The sequence below is a fragment of the Somniosus microcephalus genome, chromosome 5 (genome assembly GCF_052327205.1).
Source record: "Somniosus microcephalus isolate GS21.2 chromosome 5, FLI_Smic_1.0, whole genome shotgun sequence".
Lineage (NCBI taxonomy): Eukaryota > Metazoa > Chordata > Chondrichthyes > Squaliformes > Somniosidae > Somniosus > Somniosus microcephalus.
In genome coordinates this window covers 285,854,720-285,869,400 of record NC_140991.1, presented here as the reverse complement: position 1 = coordinate 285,869,400, position 14,681 = coordinate 285,854,720, and the positions used below count along the sequence as shown (strand labels likewise).

At 43.6% G+C, this 14,681-nt stretch overlaps 1 protein-coding gene across 4 annotated transcripts in view; it reads left to right on the top strand.

Moving 5' to 3' along the window:
* Nucleotides 1–12,034, top strand: part of trip13 (thyroid hormone receptor interactor 13) — a 45,200-nt gene extending 33,166 nt beyond the window's left edge. For all 4 annotated transcript variants that reach the window (XM_085989088.1, XM_085989089.1, XM_085989087.1 and 1 more), the window contains exon 14: nt 8,227–12,034. In XM_085989088.1, coding sequence (XP_085845214.1) covers nt 8,227–8,331 — 105 coding nt within the window. In that variant the 3' untranslated portion in view covers nt 8,332–12,034. The remainder of the gene's footprint in view (nt 1–8,226) is intronic.
* The last annotated feature ends 2,647 nt before the right edge of the window (nt 12,035–14,681 follow it).

Sequence of the window (14,681 nt, the reverse complement as noted above, 5' to 3'; positions counted from 1 at the left end):
CCACCAGTGTCCTGGCCAATATTTATCCCTCTACCAACCTTGCTGAAAAAAATTATCTGGTCGTTCTCATTACTGTTTATGGGAGCTTGCTGTGAACAAATTGGCAGCTGTGTTTCCCTACATTACAACAGTGGTTACACTTCAGTAAGTACTTCATTGGCTGTAACGTGCTTTGGGACATCCTGAGGTTGTGAAAGACGCTATATAAATGCAAGTTCTTTCTTTAGCTTTGGAGTCTTATGACCTTGCAATGAACCTACTAATCTGGGGACACTTGCCTCAGATTCTGAATAGCACAGATGTTTCTAAAATTCACAATATTTTTGGTTAGTTTAATGGGATCCTTGTGCAGTTTTATTTCCTATTCCTAGTTGCTGGGGTGGTTGCAGCTGCTTCTTTGTATTTTAATTGTTTGGGCAGCAATTTCCCCATTTTATTCCCCTGCTCAAAAGAACCATTGTCTATTCCAAAGTAGCCTGGACTTGGTTTGTTCTGATGAGAGAGTTAAGATTAAGTTCAGTCTTAATTAGCTCTCTGAATGTTTCTTATGAATGGAAAGCTTTGTACTGCATCTCTAGCTGGTCGATCTCTGCTCCAAAGCATAGACAGCCTCTTTACTCCTCAGTCAGAAACTGAGAGAAAGTAGCTTATATGTCACCTCAATACTGCCTTGAGACCTTCCACAGGGATGCCTTAGAAGCCACCAATCCCAGGTTTCCTGAATACCTATTGATCACCTTCTCCGGCCTTTGTGTCAAAGTGGGGCCGAGCAATGTCTTATTCATTCTTGACTGCAGATCCTTTGCCTTTTTGGAAAAAGGAGTAAATGTAAGGGAGCTTGGAGCATGATCAGAGAACACTATTTGGTATCTTAGTGACTCCACAGTGATCATGTCACCATCTTCTGGGATGCCATAAAATTGTCAATTTGTGAATACACCTCTTGCCATGGTAAATAATAAGTAAGATCCCAAACAGTATGGGGGGTTTGGCCCCCATATGCTATTGGGCCCATCTCACTGTCACATTCCAAAAGGTCATCCTGGCTCCTGCAAAAATGGTCCAAAACTGGATTGACCAGGAGAGAGATTAAAATCCCCACCTATAATTTGTGGAAGCTTCAGTTGCTCTAAGTTTGCAGGAGACCACCTCCAGGTACTGTTATACTGTACACTATATAGAGCATTCAGTAGGCCACACCTCACTGAAGTAAGTGAAATGCTTGGCATCCAAGTACTGTTTTACAGGATTTATTTTTTCATGATTAGATGTTCTATCTAGTCCTCAATCAATACGATCAAACGTTCATAGTTTTATATTAAGTATATAGCACGTGCAAAAGTACTTAAGCATGCACTTAAAATATAGAAATGACAACCACAGCTGATGGTTGGGGACTCGAACGCGTTACAGTTCTGAGCTCAGTATTCAGGTTGATCAAACTCTTTGAATCTAAATCCTCGTAATTTGCCACTTTTATATTTTTCTCTTACCCCTACTATGTGACAATTCACACATTTCTACTTTATATAGTTGCATCAAAAGGTAAGAACAACTCCACATAAAGAGAAACTAATTGGACCTATACCTTATCAATAACTTCAGTTAATAAGCTGATTTCCTTACTAATGAGCTCTTTTTACGTTGGGCTAATGAGATTAGTATAATTCCCCATTTTGTTATCACAAATTTCTCTTTTGTTACATAAAATTGCTATTCCACCAAGTGAAACTTTTCATTATAAGTCTGTCTTTGATTCTGTCCAATTCAGCACCAGCTGATCCTTAATGAAAAAGATAATGTTTTACCCAGATGTTTTCCTTTTGCACGACTGTCATCCATGCACCCAACCAACATGAGGGAAACACCTACTTGACCTTGCCCTCACCAATCTACCTGTCGCAGATGCATCTGTCCATGACAGTATTGATGGGAGTAACCACTGCACAGCCTGTGGAGATGAAGTCCCGTCTTCACAATGTGGACACCCTCCATCTTGTGTGGCACTACCATCGTGCTAAATGGGATAGATTCAGAACAGATCTAGCAGCTCAAAACTGGGCATCCATGAGGCGCTGTGGACTATCAGCAGCAGCAGAATTGTATTCCAACACAATCTGTAACCTCATGGCCTGGGATATCCCTCATTCTACCATTACCATCAAACCAGGTGAACAACCCTGATTCAATGAAAAGTGTAGAAGAGCATGCCAGGAACAGCGGAAGCAGCATGCTATAGACAGCTAAGCGACCCCACTACCAACGAATCTGATCAAAACTCTGCAGTCCTGCCACATTCAGTCATGAATGGTGGTAGACAATTAAACAACTAACGGGAGGAGGAGGCTCCATAAACATCCCCATCCTCAATGATGGCAGTGAGTGCAAAAGACGAGGTTGAAGCGTTCGCAACCATCTTCAGCCAGACGTGCCGAGTGGATGATCCATCTCTGTCTTGTCCTGAGGTCACCACCACCACAGAAGCCAGTCTTTAGCCAATTCGATTCACTCAACGTGATATCAAGAAACGGTTGAACGCGCTGGATATGGCAAAGGCTATGGGCCCCGACAACATCCCTGCTGTAGTGTTGAAGATTTGTGCTCCAGAACTAGCCGTGCCTCCAGCCAAGCTGTTCTCGTACAGTTACAACACTGGTATCTACCCGACAAAGTGAAAAATTGCCCACATATGTCCTGTCCACAAAAAGCAGGACAAATCCAATCCGGCCAATTACTGCCCCATCAGCCTACTCATTCATCAGCAAAGTGATAGAAGGTGTCATCAACAGTGCTATCAAGTGGCACTTACCAACAACCTGCTAATTGATGCTCAGTTTGGGTTCCACCAGGATCACTCGGCTCCAGACCTCATTACAGCCTTGGTCCAAACATGGACAAAAGAGCTGAATTCCAGAGGTGAGGTGAGAGTGACTGCCCTTGACATCAAGGCAGCATTTGACCGAGTGTGGCACCAAGAGCCCGAGTAAAATTGAAGTCAGTGGGGATCAGGGGGAAAACTCTTCACTGACTATAGTCATACCTAACACAAAGAAAAGATGGTTGTGGTTCTTGGAGGCCAATCTTTGCAGCCCCAGGACATTTCTGCAGGAGTTCCTCAGGGCAGTGTCCTAGGCCCAACCATCTTCAGCTGCTTCATCAATGATCTTCCCTCCATCATAAGGTCAGAAGTGGGGATGTTCACTGATGATTACACAGTGTTCAGTTCTATTTGCAATTCCTCAGATAATGAAGCAGTCTGTGCCCATATGCAGCAAGACTTGGACTTGGCAGGTAGTGCAGGAGACCCCCTGTGACCATTCCCCTCTCAAACAGGTATACCGATTTGGATACTGTTGAGGGGGATGACTCACCAGGGGAAGGCAGCAGCAGCCAACTTCCTGGCACTGTGGGTGCTCCTGCTGCCCAGGAAGGGAGGAAAAAGAGTGGGAGAGCAATAGTGGTAGGGGATTCTATAGTAAGGGGAACAGATAGGCGTTTCTGTGGCCATAGATGTGAATCCAGGATGGTTTGTTGCCTCCCTGGTGCCAGGGTCAAGGATGTCACTGAGCGGCTGCAGGGCATTCTGGAGGGGGAGGGTGAACAGGCAGAGGTCGTGGTCCACATTGGTACCAACGACATAGGTAAAAAGAGGGATGAGGTCCTGCAGCAAGAATTTAGGGAGCTAGGTGGAAGATTAAAGAGCAGGACCTCAAAGGTTGTAATCTCTGGATTACTCCCGGTGCCACGTGCTAGTGAGTATAGGAATAGGAAGATAAAACAGATGAATGCGTGGCTAAAGGGATGGTGCAGGGGGGAGGGCTTTAGTTTCCTGGATCACTGGGCCTGCTTCTGGGGAAGGTGGGACTTGTACAAGTCAGACGGTCTACACCTGAACCAGAGGGGGACCAATATCCTTGCGGGGAGGTTTGCTAGCACTGCTGGGGGGGGGGGGGGATGGGATACAGAGTGGAGATATAGTAGGGGGTGATTTACAGCCAAATACAGAGGAAAAAACAAGTCAGCTGGGAAGGCAGAGAAAATATGTGAGGGCAAAAGGGAATATGGCAGGGCTGAAAGGCATTTATTTTAATGCAAGGAGTCTTGCAAATAAGGTGGATGAACTGAAGTTGTTGTTGAACACATGGGAGTACGATATTGTTGCTATCACGGAGACATGGTTGAGGGAGGGTCAGGACTGGCAGCTCAATATTCCGGGGTATAGAATCTTCAGGCGAGACAGAGGGGGGTGTAAAAGGGGAGGGGGTGTTGCAATATTAATTAAGGAGTCAATTACTGCTGTAAGGTGGGATGATATATTAGCGGGTTCCTCTAATGAGGCCATATGGGTAGAAATTAAAAACAAAAAGGGGGCAAGCACCTTGCTGGGAGTGTACTATAGGCCCCCAAACAGTCAGGGGGAGATAGAGGAACAGATATGTAGGCAAATCTCGGAGAAGTGCGAAAATAATAGGGTAATAATAGTGGGGGATTTCAACTTCCCCAATATTGGAATAGTCAGAGTGTGAAAGGCTTAGAGGGTGCAAAATACTTAAAGTGCATCCAGGAGAGCTTTTTGAGCCAACATGTAGAAAGTCCTACAAGAGAGGGGGCGGTACTGGACCTAATTCTTGGGAATGTAGCCGGGCAAGTGGTGGAAGTGTCAGTAGGAGAGCATTTTGGCGACAGTGACCATAATTCGGTGAGATTTAAGGTGGTCATGGAAAAAGACAATGACGGCCCGGAAATAAGGGTTCTAAATTGGGGGATGGCCGATTTTTAATATGATAAGGCAGGATCTGGCCAAAGTGGACTGGGAGCAGCTACTTATAGGAAAATCCACATCAAAGCAGTGGGAGGCTTTCAGAAGGGAAATAGAGAGAGTACAACGCCAACATGTTCCTGTAAAGGTCAAGGGTGGGACCAACAAGCAAAGGGAACCTTGGATGACAAGGGATATACAAAAATGCATTAGGAAAAAAAGGGGGGCTTTTGGCAGTTACAAAAGACTAAAGACGGAGGAAGCCCGAGAGGAGTATAAAAAGTGCAGGGGCATACTTAAAAAAGAAATTAGGAGGGTGAGGAGGGGCCATGAAATAACACTGGCGAGCAAAATAAAGGAAAATCCTAAGATGTTTTATAAGTATATTAAGGGCAAGAGGATAACCAGGGAAAGGGTAGGGCCCATTAGGGACCAAAGTGGCAATCTGTGTGTAGAGCCAGATGATGTAGGCGGGGTTTTAAATGAATTTTTTGCATCTGTCTTCACTATGGAGAAAGATGATGTAGACATAGAAATCGGGCAAGGGGACTGTGACATACTTGAACATATTAACATCGGGAGGGAGGAGGTACTAGCGGTTTTAGCAGGCCAAAAAGTGGATAAATCCCCAGGCCCGGACGAGATGTATCCCAGGCTGTTGTGTGAGGCAAGGGAGGAGATTGCAGGGGCTCTGACACAAATTTTCAGAACCTCTCTGGCCACAGGGGATGTACCAGAGGACTGGAGAACAGCTAACGTAGTACCATTATTCAAGAAGGGTAGCAGGGATAAACCAGGGAATTACAGGCCAGTGAGCCTAACATCTGTGGTAGGGAAATTATTGGAAAAAATTCTGAGGGACAAAATTAGTCTCCACTTGGAGAGGCAAGGATTAATCGGGGATAGTCAGCATGGCTTTGTCAAGGGTAAATCATGTCTGACAAATCTGATTGAATTTTTCGAGGGGGTGACTAGGTGTGTGGATGAGGGAAATGCTGTGGATGTGGTTTACATGGACTTCAGTAAAGCTTTTGACAAAGTCCCGCATAGGAGACTGGTCAAGAAGGTAAGAGCCCATGGGATCCAGGGTGCCTTGGCGCGTTGGATCCTAAACTGGCTGAGTGGCAGGAGGCAGAGGGTGATGGTCGAAGGTTGCTTTTGTGACTGGAAGCCTGTGTCTAGTGGGGTACCTCAGGGATCGGTGCTGGGTCCCTTGCTGTTTGTGATCTACATAAATGATTTGGATGAGAATGTAAAAGGTATGATCAGTAAGTTCGCAGATGACACGAAAATTGGTGGGGTGGTAAATTGTGAGGAGGAAAGCCTCAGGCTACAGGAAGATATAAACGAGTTGGTCAGATGGGCGGAAAAGTGGCAAATGGAATTTAACCCTGAAAAGTGCGAGGTGATGCATTTTGGACGGACAAATAAGGCAAGGGAGTACACAATGAGTGGTAGGACCCTAGGAAGTACAGAGGCTCAGAGGGACCTTGGTGTGCATGTACATAGATCCCTGAAGGCAGCGGAACAGGTAGATAAGGTGGTTAAAAAGGCATATGGGATACTTGCCTTCATTAGCCGAGGCATAGAATATAAGAGCAGGGAGGTTATGATGGAGCTGTACAAAACGCTGGTGAGGCCACAGCTGGAGTACTGTGTGCAGTTCTGGTCGCCTCACTATAGGAAGGATGTGATTGCTTTAGAGAGGGTGCAGAGAAGATTCACCAGGATGTTACCTGGGATGGAGTGCCTCAGCTATGAAGAAAGACTAAACAGGCTGGGGTTGTTTTCATTAGAGCAAAGAAGGCTGAGGGGGGGGACCTGATTGAGGTGTACAAAATGATGAGGGGCATAGATAGGGTAGATAAAGAGGAACTTTTCCCCTTAGTAGGGGGGTCAATAACAAGGGGGCATAGATTCAAGGTAAGGGGCAGGAGATTTAGAGGGGATTTGAGGAGGAACTTTTTCACCCAGAGGGTGGTTGGAATCTGGAACTCTCTGCCTGAAAGGGTGGTAGAGGCAGGAACCCTCACAACATTCAAGAAGCATTTGGATGAGCACTTGAAATGCCATTGCATACAAGGCTATGGACCAAATGCTGGAAAATGGGATTAGACTGGACAGGGATTGATGGACGGCGCAGACACGATGGGCCGAAGGGCCTCTTTCTGTGCTGTAAAACTCTATGACTCTATGACTAACATCCAGGCTAGCGCTGATAAGCGGCAAGTAACATTTATGCCACACATGTGCCAGGCAATGACCATCTCCAACAAGAGAGCGTCTAACCAACTCCCCATGACATTTGATGGCATTACTTTTGTTGAATCCCACACCATCAACATCCTGGGCGTCCCCATTGACCAGAAACTTAACTGGACCAACCACATAAATACTGTGGCTACAAGAGCAAGTCAGCGGCTGGGTATTCTGCAAGTAACTCTCCTCCTGACTCCCCAGCGCCTTTCCACCACCTACAAGGCACAAGTCAGGAGTGTGATGGAATACTCTCCACTTACCTGGATAGGTGCAGCTCCAACAACGCTCAAGACACTCGACACCATCCAGGACAAAGCAGCCCGCTTGATTGGCACCCTATCCACCACCTTAAACATTCACTCCCTCCACCACCGGTGCACCGTGGCTGCAGTGTGTACCATCTACAAGATATAGTACAGCAGCTCGCCACGGCTTCTTCGACAGCACTTCCCAAACCCGCGACCTCCATCAGCTAGAAGGGCAGCAGGCGCAGGGGAACACCACCACCTCCAAGTTCCCCACCAAGTCGCACACCATCCTGACTTGGAAATATATTGTCATTCCTTCATCGTCGCTGGGTCAAAATCCTGGAACTCCCTCCCTAACAGCACTGTAGGAAGACCTTCACCACCCGCACTGCAGCGGTTCAAGAAGGCGGCTCACCACCACCTTCTCAAGGGCAATTAGGGATGGGCAATAAATGCTGGCCTTGCCAGTGATGCCCACATCCCGTGAATTAATTTTAAAAATCAGTAAATATGAAGAAAATTGGGAATGTGCCGTTGCAAACTGTTCCTCTGAAAATTGGGAACCAGAATGCAATGGCATGTCTCCAATTAACTTCTCTTGTTAAACAGATGGTTACTTCAGATTAAAACCTGCCAGTGCTGGAAGGTCAGTCTCAGTTCAAAAGTTCAGTGGTCAACATCTTGATACACAACTATTTTAAGATATTACTATTTAAGAATATTTCTTAAAAGCTAAAAAATTGCATCATTACAATATAAAGACATAAAGCGGTATTACATTAGCACCCTCAAGTCCGTCTAATTAACCCTTTCCTTACAAGAGAATTATGTTTTGTTTCGCTCCTCGTCGAATTGGCTTATCCAATCCAATTTTATTTGCATTTGGGTCATTGATCTGGCCTAGTGTATTGAGAAGTGTTTGAGTTGTTTTTCTGATGTTATTTTCCATTGTCTTTCCAGTCATCGTCTGCAACAGTAGAGAAGTTTCTAGAAGCTCTATCCATGGTGGTGGACAGGCAGTTTGAAGAAAAGAAGAAACTAAACTGTGTCAGCAGCAGTGTCTAGTGCCACCCTTGAACCATGCTGTTATGCAAACATATTTGTGTGGCATACTGTCGAACCATCCAAGGTGATTTCCTTAATAATTGGTAACATGGGCCTCATTAAGCTGCATTGTATTTTGAGTGTGAGAATAGAGGTGGCTAATACTTGGGATGCTCTTTTCTTTCCAAGTTAGTAAACAGTGTTTCTGTGAAGTTACTGTAGGATTTTGGATAATTTTTCGATCTAGACGAGGTAGACCCACATTATGGATACCCAGCCAAAACCCGAAACCTTTCCATAAACCATTCTGTTTTGCCTGCCATGCTTGGCAAAATTACATAGAATTTACAACACAGAAATAGGCCATTTGGCCCAACTAGTCTCTGCTCCACATGAACCTCCTCCCACCCTACTTCATCTAACCCTGTCAGCATATCCTTCTATTCCTTTCTTCCTCATATACTTATCTAGCTTCCCCTTAAATGCATCCATGACACTGATCAATCATTAAAAATAAAGATGAAATGAATGACTCGACACCCTGCTCTTAGAGACACTTCAGGAGGTGTTTTTCTTCACACATACCCAGTTCACGTTGAAATTTGCCAAAAGATGAAAAATGTTCTGTCACTTGCATGTGATGACGATGCAATAGATACTTTTGCACAGCAGCTCTGTCCCTTCTCGTGGCAAGATCTAGTCCTGCTTATAACAGTTGGCGGAAAGAGTACCAGTGTGAATAAAAATCGTATTCCACAGTGAGAATGGGACATTAAAGCAACTTCAGTTGATTTTTTTAGGGCAGCAAAAACCCCTTGAGCATTCATTTAAAGTTGATCTTTTTCAATTGAAAACCTATTTCAAGCGTTAGACTGTCACAGCCATCAATGCGTGATAAATTTGTCCATATGTGAGGGACCATGACTTGCAGTTTCATTACTCAGAAATTACCTGGTGAGTCACATTTATTGCACATCATAGCTGACCCAAGACATTAATGTTAAGACTAGATTTTTGGTGTAGATATATTTTGAAAGCGTGTTGCATTGTAATAGAATTACATCAAACGTATAGCACAGAAACAGGTCATTCGGCCCCACTGGTCTATGCCGATGTTTATGCTCCACACGAGCCTCCTCCAACCCCTCTATCTAATACAAAAACAAAATACCGCGGATGCTGCAAGTCTGAAATAACAACAGAAAGTGCTGGAAACATTCAGCAGGTCAGGCAGCATCGAGGAGAGAGAAACCGAGTCAGAACTAGAAAAATTTAGGGAAGAGAGATTTTTAAGCAGGGGAAGGGAGGAGAGGAGGAAAGAACAAAGGGAAGGTCTGTGATGGGATGGGAGACAGGAGAGATTGAGTGACAAAAGGAATGATGGTGCAAGGCAAAAGAAGAGGTAATGGGACAAGTTAAGAAACAAAAGATAGCTCTAGATGATGTGCAAATGATGATGGCAACAACAACATTAACAGCTACCATGTGAGGAAACGAGAGAGAAAAAAATATATAAAGAAATACAGGGGCCAATTTATCGTCTAAAATTGTTGAACTCGATGTTAAGTCCAGAAGGCTGTAAAGTGCCTAATAGAAAGATGAGGTGCTGTTCCTCGAGCTTATGTTGAGCTTCACTGGAACAGTGCAAGAGGCCGAGGACAGAGAGATCAGAGTGGGAGTGGAGGGGAGAATTAAAGTGACAGGTGACCGGAAGCTCAGGGTCACGCTTGCGGACTGAACGGAGATGTTCCGCAAAGCGGTCACCTAATCTGCGTTTGGCCTCCCTAATGTAGAGGAGACCGCATCGTGAGCAGCGAATACAGTATACTAGATTGTAAGAAGTACAAGTAAATCGCTGGCACTTTCTGCTGTTGATGGCAGCTCGAGGAACAGCACCTCATCTTTCTATTAGTCATCTCCCATCTTTCCTCATCTAAATCTATCAGCATAACCCTCTATTCCCTTCTCCCTCATATGCTTGTCTAGCCTCCCCTTAAATGCATCTATACTATTCGCTTCAACCACTCCCTGTGTTAGTGAGTTCCACATTCTCATCACTCTGGGTAAAGAAGTTTCTTCTGAATTCCCTATTGGATTTCTTGGTGACTATCTTATATTGATGACCTCTAGTTATGCTCTTCCTCACAAGCTACTTATGACCAAGTCAACATGAATTTGGTGAATGTTTACCTTATTGACTTTATATAGACCTAAAAATTAGATAGTGCAGCTTTGTGAAGTGGTGATTTTTAAAAATTGGTTGAAGAAGGCTTTAAGCCTAAACAAATATGCCCATCACAATCTTTCTGTAATTTAAAGGGGGGTTTAAGTAGGGATGGATGATACAAATCTGTTTAGTCTACAGATCACTATTTCATCTCCTACTTTGTGGATTACAGGAAACTTTGATATCCGGCACCGACAGGACCGAGCTGTTGCCGATCTATCAAAACTGCCGGACAAACCAGCGCCAATTCTGAAGGATACGGAGGTTTTCATCTCCGTATCTGACAACAAACACTGTTGCTTAGCAACAGCTTCTAAACAGTCGGCCCGTACCTTGGAAGCATCTCTGTAGCTTAGCAACAGCTTCAGAGAGACTTTCCAGAGCCTGACTGTTGGGGGGAAAAAAAGCCACGAGAAGAAAAAAAACCTAACAAAACGGCTCCTGATTTCTGCCGGTGGATCAAGGTTTCCGGACATACAACCTCCGGATAAACCAAAGTTTCCTGTATAATGCAGTTATGATTTATTGATGATTAAAGAGACAATGGAAAAGAGCGGAGCTAAAATTTCTTAAGGGAAAAACACTAGGATTGCCCCAAAATGTTGTGTATATGCCACACTTTCTTACTGCTTGTCTCTTAAGTTGTTGCCAAAAACCAATGGTTCAAAAAAAAAGTGATTTGTTATCTGGATTTTGTAGCGAGCAAATGTTGGTATTGGTGCATATTGAACAGTCACATTGTATTATGACACCCTAATTCTTAAAAATGTAATTGAAGACGATAAAGTTAAATTAAATGAACTGTCTGCCTTTATCCTTACAGTATTATGTTGAGCTCGAACAACATTCACAAAATTCATTATAGTTTTCTACAACTTGAAGTACTTTTATGACGTGTGTTTAGAAGGTTTAAGATATTTCACAACATTGTAGTATGTATGGGGAGCAACGCTTGTTTAATAAGTTAACTTGCGATTTTGTGTGCAACGTTGAGGGAATTAACTTCCATCCACTGGATGTGTCTTCTTCCATTAGCACTCTCTAGGTTTCAAGATATTGGGCAGTATGTTTTCACTAAATGTTAACTGGTGTTGAGAAAAATGTGTTTTGCATGTTTCTGATTGTATGTTTTTCATTTGACTGTTTGCCGATGCTCTTGTAGTATTTTTTGATAAAGTAACTTCAGAATATCAGTAATAAACCAAAAATGCAAAGGTTTGGTTAGGCACCCATTTTTATCCTTGGTGCGAGTTTTAATGTGATGGATAAAGAATGTTCTCAAGTGGAACAGAATAGGTTTTTATTTACTCACGACCAACCAATTGCCTAATCCGTTACACTGCTGCTCATGATTAGATACTACATTGTCTCAGGATATGGCTTTCCATGGATTAGATCTTACAGTCGCACTACATTTTACTTTTTCAAAAAGAATTAACTTGAAAAGACCAAATGTTTTGTATTTAAAAAAAAAAGTTTGAAATAAAAGTTTTTTTTTTTCAAAATTTAGTGTGGTGTGAGTTTTCATCGGTAACTCCCTTGAAAGGTAATTCAAACATGTTGGACAGAACGAGTGGATCTTGTAATTTCCTCACCTTTTTCTGTTGCATGTACAATTGGTATACCAGTCCTAAAATCAGGAATGCTTCAATAACTAAGAGAGCAAAACTAACATAGAATGCAGTGATTATCTCTTCGGTGGTCAGATTCATTGACAGAATGTCTTGTGTCACTCCATTACATTGCGCTGTAGACTGGGTGGTGGTAGGTCTAGCAGTGGTCGTGTTGCTCACAGGTGAAGTTGACACTCTCTCTTTATTACACCATTCTTCAGATTGCATCTTGAGGGCAGTTTTGCTCCAAAAGGCTGTCTGCTGTCTGCGGTAAGATCTGCCTCTCCAACCTGATCTGTCTGCAGTGAAGTTCACAAATTCTGTGTCAGCGGATGTGTAGTTGGGCCAGCTCGATATCCTGTGAGGTCCTCTGTTTGGGTTACTGTGAAAATTAAATAAACATTAGGAACAAGAGTAGGTCATACAGCCTCTCGAGCCTGTTCCACCATTTAATCAGTTCATGGCTGGTCTGTGCCTCAACTCCAGATTCCTTGATACCCTTACCTAACAACAGTATATCGATCGCTGTCTTGAAAGCTCAAATTGATCCAGCATCCACAGCCTTTTTGGGGAGAGAGTTCCAGATTGCCACTATTTGTGTGGCAAAAGTGCTTCCTGATTTCACAATGGCCTAGCTCTGACTTTAAGATTATACCATCAATAAACCTGGAAGATCTTTTGTAAAACTATGTGCCCCTGTTAGAATTTCAAGGTCCACAAGCAGGATTCTCCTTTTCATTGGCTGTAAGGAGCCAAAGTGAAATGAGCTTGGATGGACTCAAAACATAGTTCCAAGTGTGTTTGAGCTGACTACAAAATCTCACTTCGAACCTGGTACCAACTTGCAGTGAAATCATGCTGGTTTTTGTGAAGATATGAAACTGCTCCATTCTGGTCTAAAGAATATGTTACAGCAAAGAACATATTTGCGTTGGATAACTAAAATGGAAGGGTTCACATTCTCATCTGTGGTGTTGGTGAAGTGCCGAAGAGAAGTTTGGTCATCAGGAAGCCAAGATTGGCTGCTCTCCTATCGTTCCTCCTAGCAGTCAGCATAAGAACAGTATCAGCAGAGGCCTGAGAGTGGGTCACTTGGCCTTGGATGGGGAATGGTGGGAGGTGCAAGATGATGTCAAGAGGCAGATGAAATAAGAATACACTTTTTAACATCACTGGAAATATTGCCTTACCCGCTGTGTGCAAAATTTGACCAGTAAGCCATGAGGCTGAAAGATAGTTGTTTCTCCACTTCATCGTATTGGTGGGTTGGATTTTTAGCAACAGGGTCTCCAAGGAGGTAAAGCAAATCATCCAAGTGAGAAGCTCCAATCCAAGGAGGAGTCTGGGAGAAGGCGGTACGATGGCTGGAAAGAAAAATAGTTTTTGATTATTTTTCTAAATACACAAGTATTTTTTTTTTTTTTTTTAAATGTCACCCAGTTCCGAGTGGATGTGGCTACCACACCGAATATGAACTGATTCAGAGTGGCCAAAAGATGGCTCATTGGGGAATTGGGAAACTTGTCACAATGCTTCAGTAAGGGCACTCTTCTGAGTTTGGGGTTGAGGTATATGATTTTTAACAGAGTAAAGGAGCTTTACTCTGGTGTTAGGGAAATTGATGGGATTGAAGGCCAATAAATCCCCAGGGTCTGATAATCTACATCCTAGGGTACTTAAGGAAGTGGCCCTAAAAATAGTAGATGCATTGCTGATCATCTTCCAACATTCGATGGAATCTGGAACAGTTCCCATGGATTGGTGGGTAGCTAATGTTACCCCACTATTCAAAAAAGGTGGTAGAGAGAAAACGGGGAATTACAGACCGGTAAGCCTGACATCGGTAGTGGGGAAAATGCTAGAGTCCATTATAAAAGATGTAATAGCAGAGCACTTGGAAAAACAGTGACAGGATCGGACAAAGTCAACATGGATTTACAAAAAGTAAATCGTGCTTGACTACTGGAATTTTTTGAGGATGTAACTGGTAAAATAGATAAGGGAGAACCAGTGGATGTGGTGTATTTGGACTTTCAGAAGGCTTTCGATAAGGTCCCGCATAAGAGATTAGCGTGTAAAGTTAAGGCACGTGGGATTGGGGGCAAGGTATTGACTTGGATAGAGAACTGGTTGGCAGACAGAAAGCAAAGAGTTGGAATAAACGGGTCTTTTTCCGAGTGCAGGCAGTGACTAGTGGGGTACCGCAGGGATCTGTCCTTGGACCCCAGCTATTCACAATATATATTAATGATCTGGACAAGGGAACTAGATGTAATATCTCCAAATTTGCAGACGACACAAAGTTGGGTGGGCGTGTGTGCTGTGAGGAGGATGCCGAGAAACTCCAGGATGATTTGGACAGGTTGGGTGATTGGGCAAAAGCATAGCAGATGCAATATAACGTGGATAAATGTGAGGTTATCCACTTTGGTGGCAAAAACAGGAAGGCAGATTATTATCTGAATGGCAATAGATTGGGAGAAGGGGAAGTGCAATGAGACCTGGTGTCCTTGTGCACCAGTCGCTGAAGG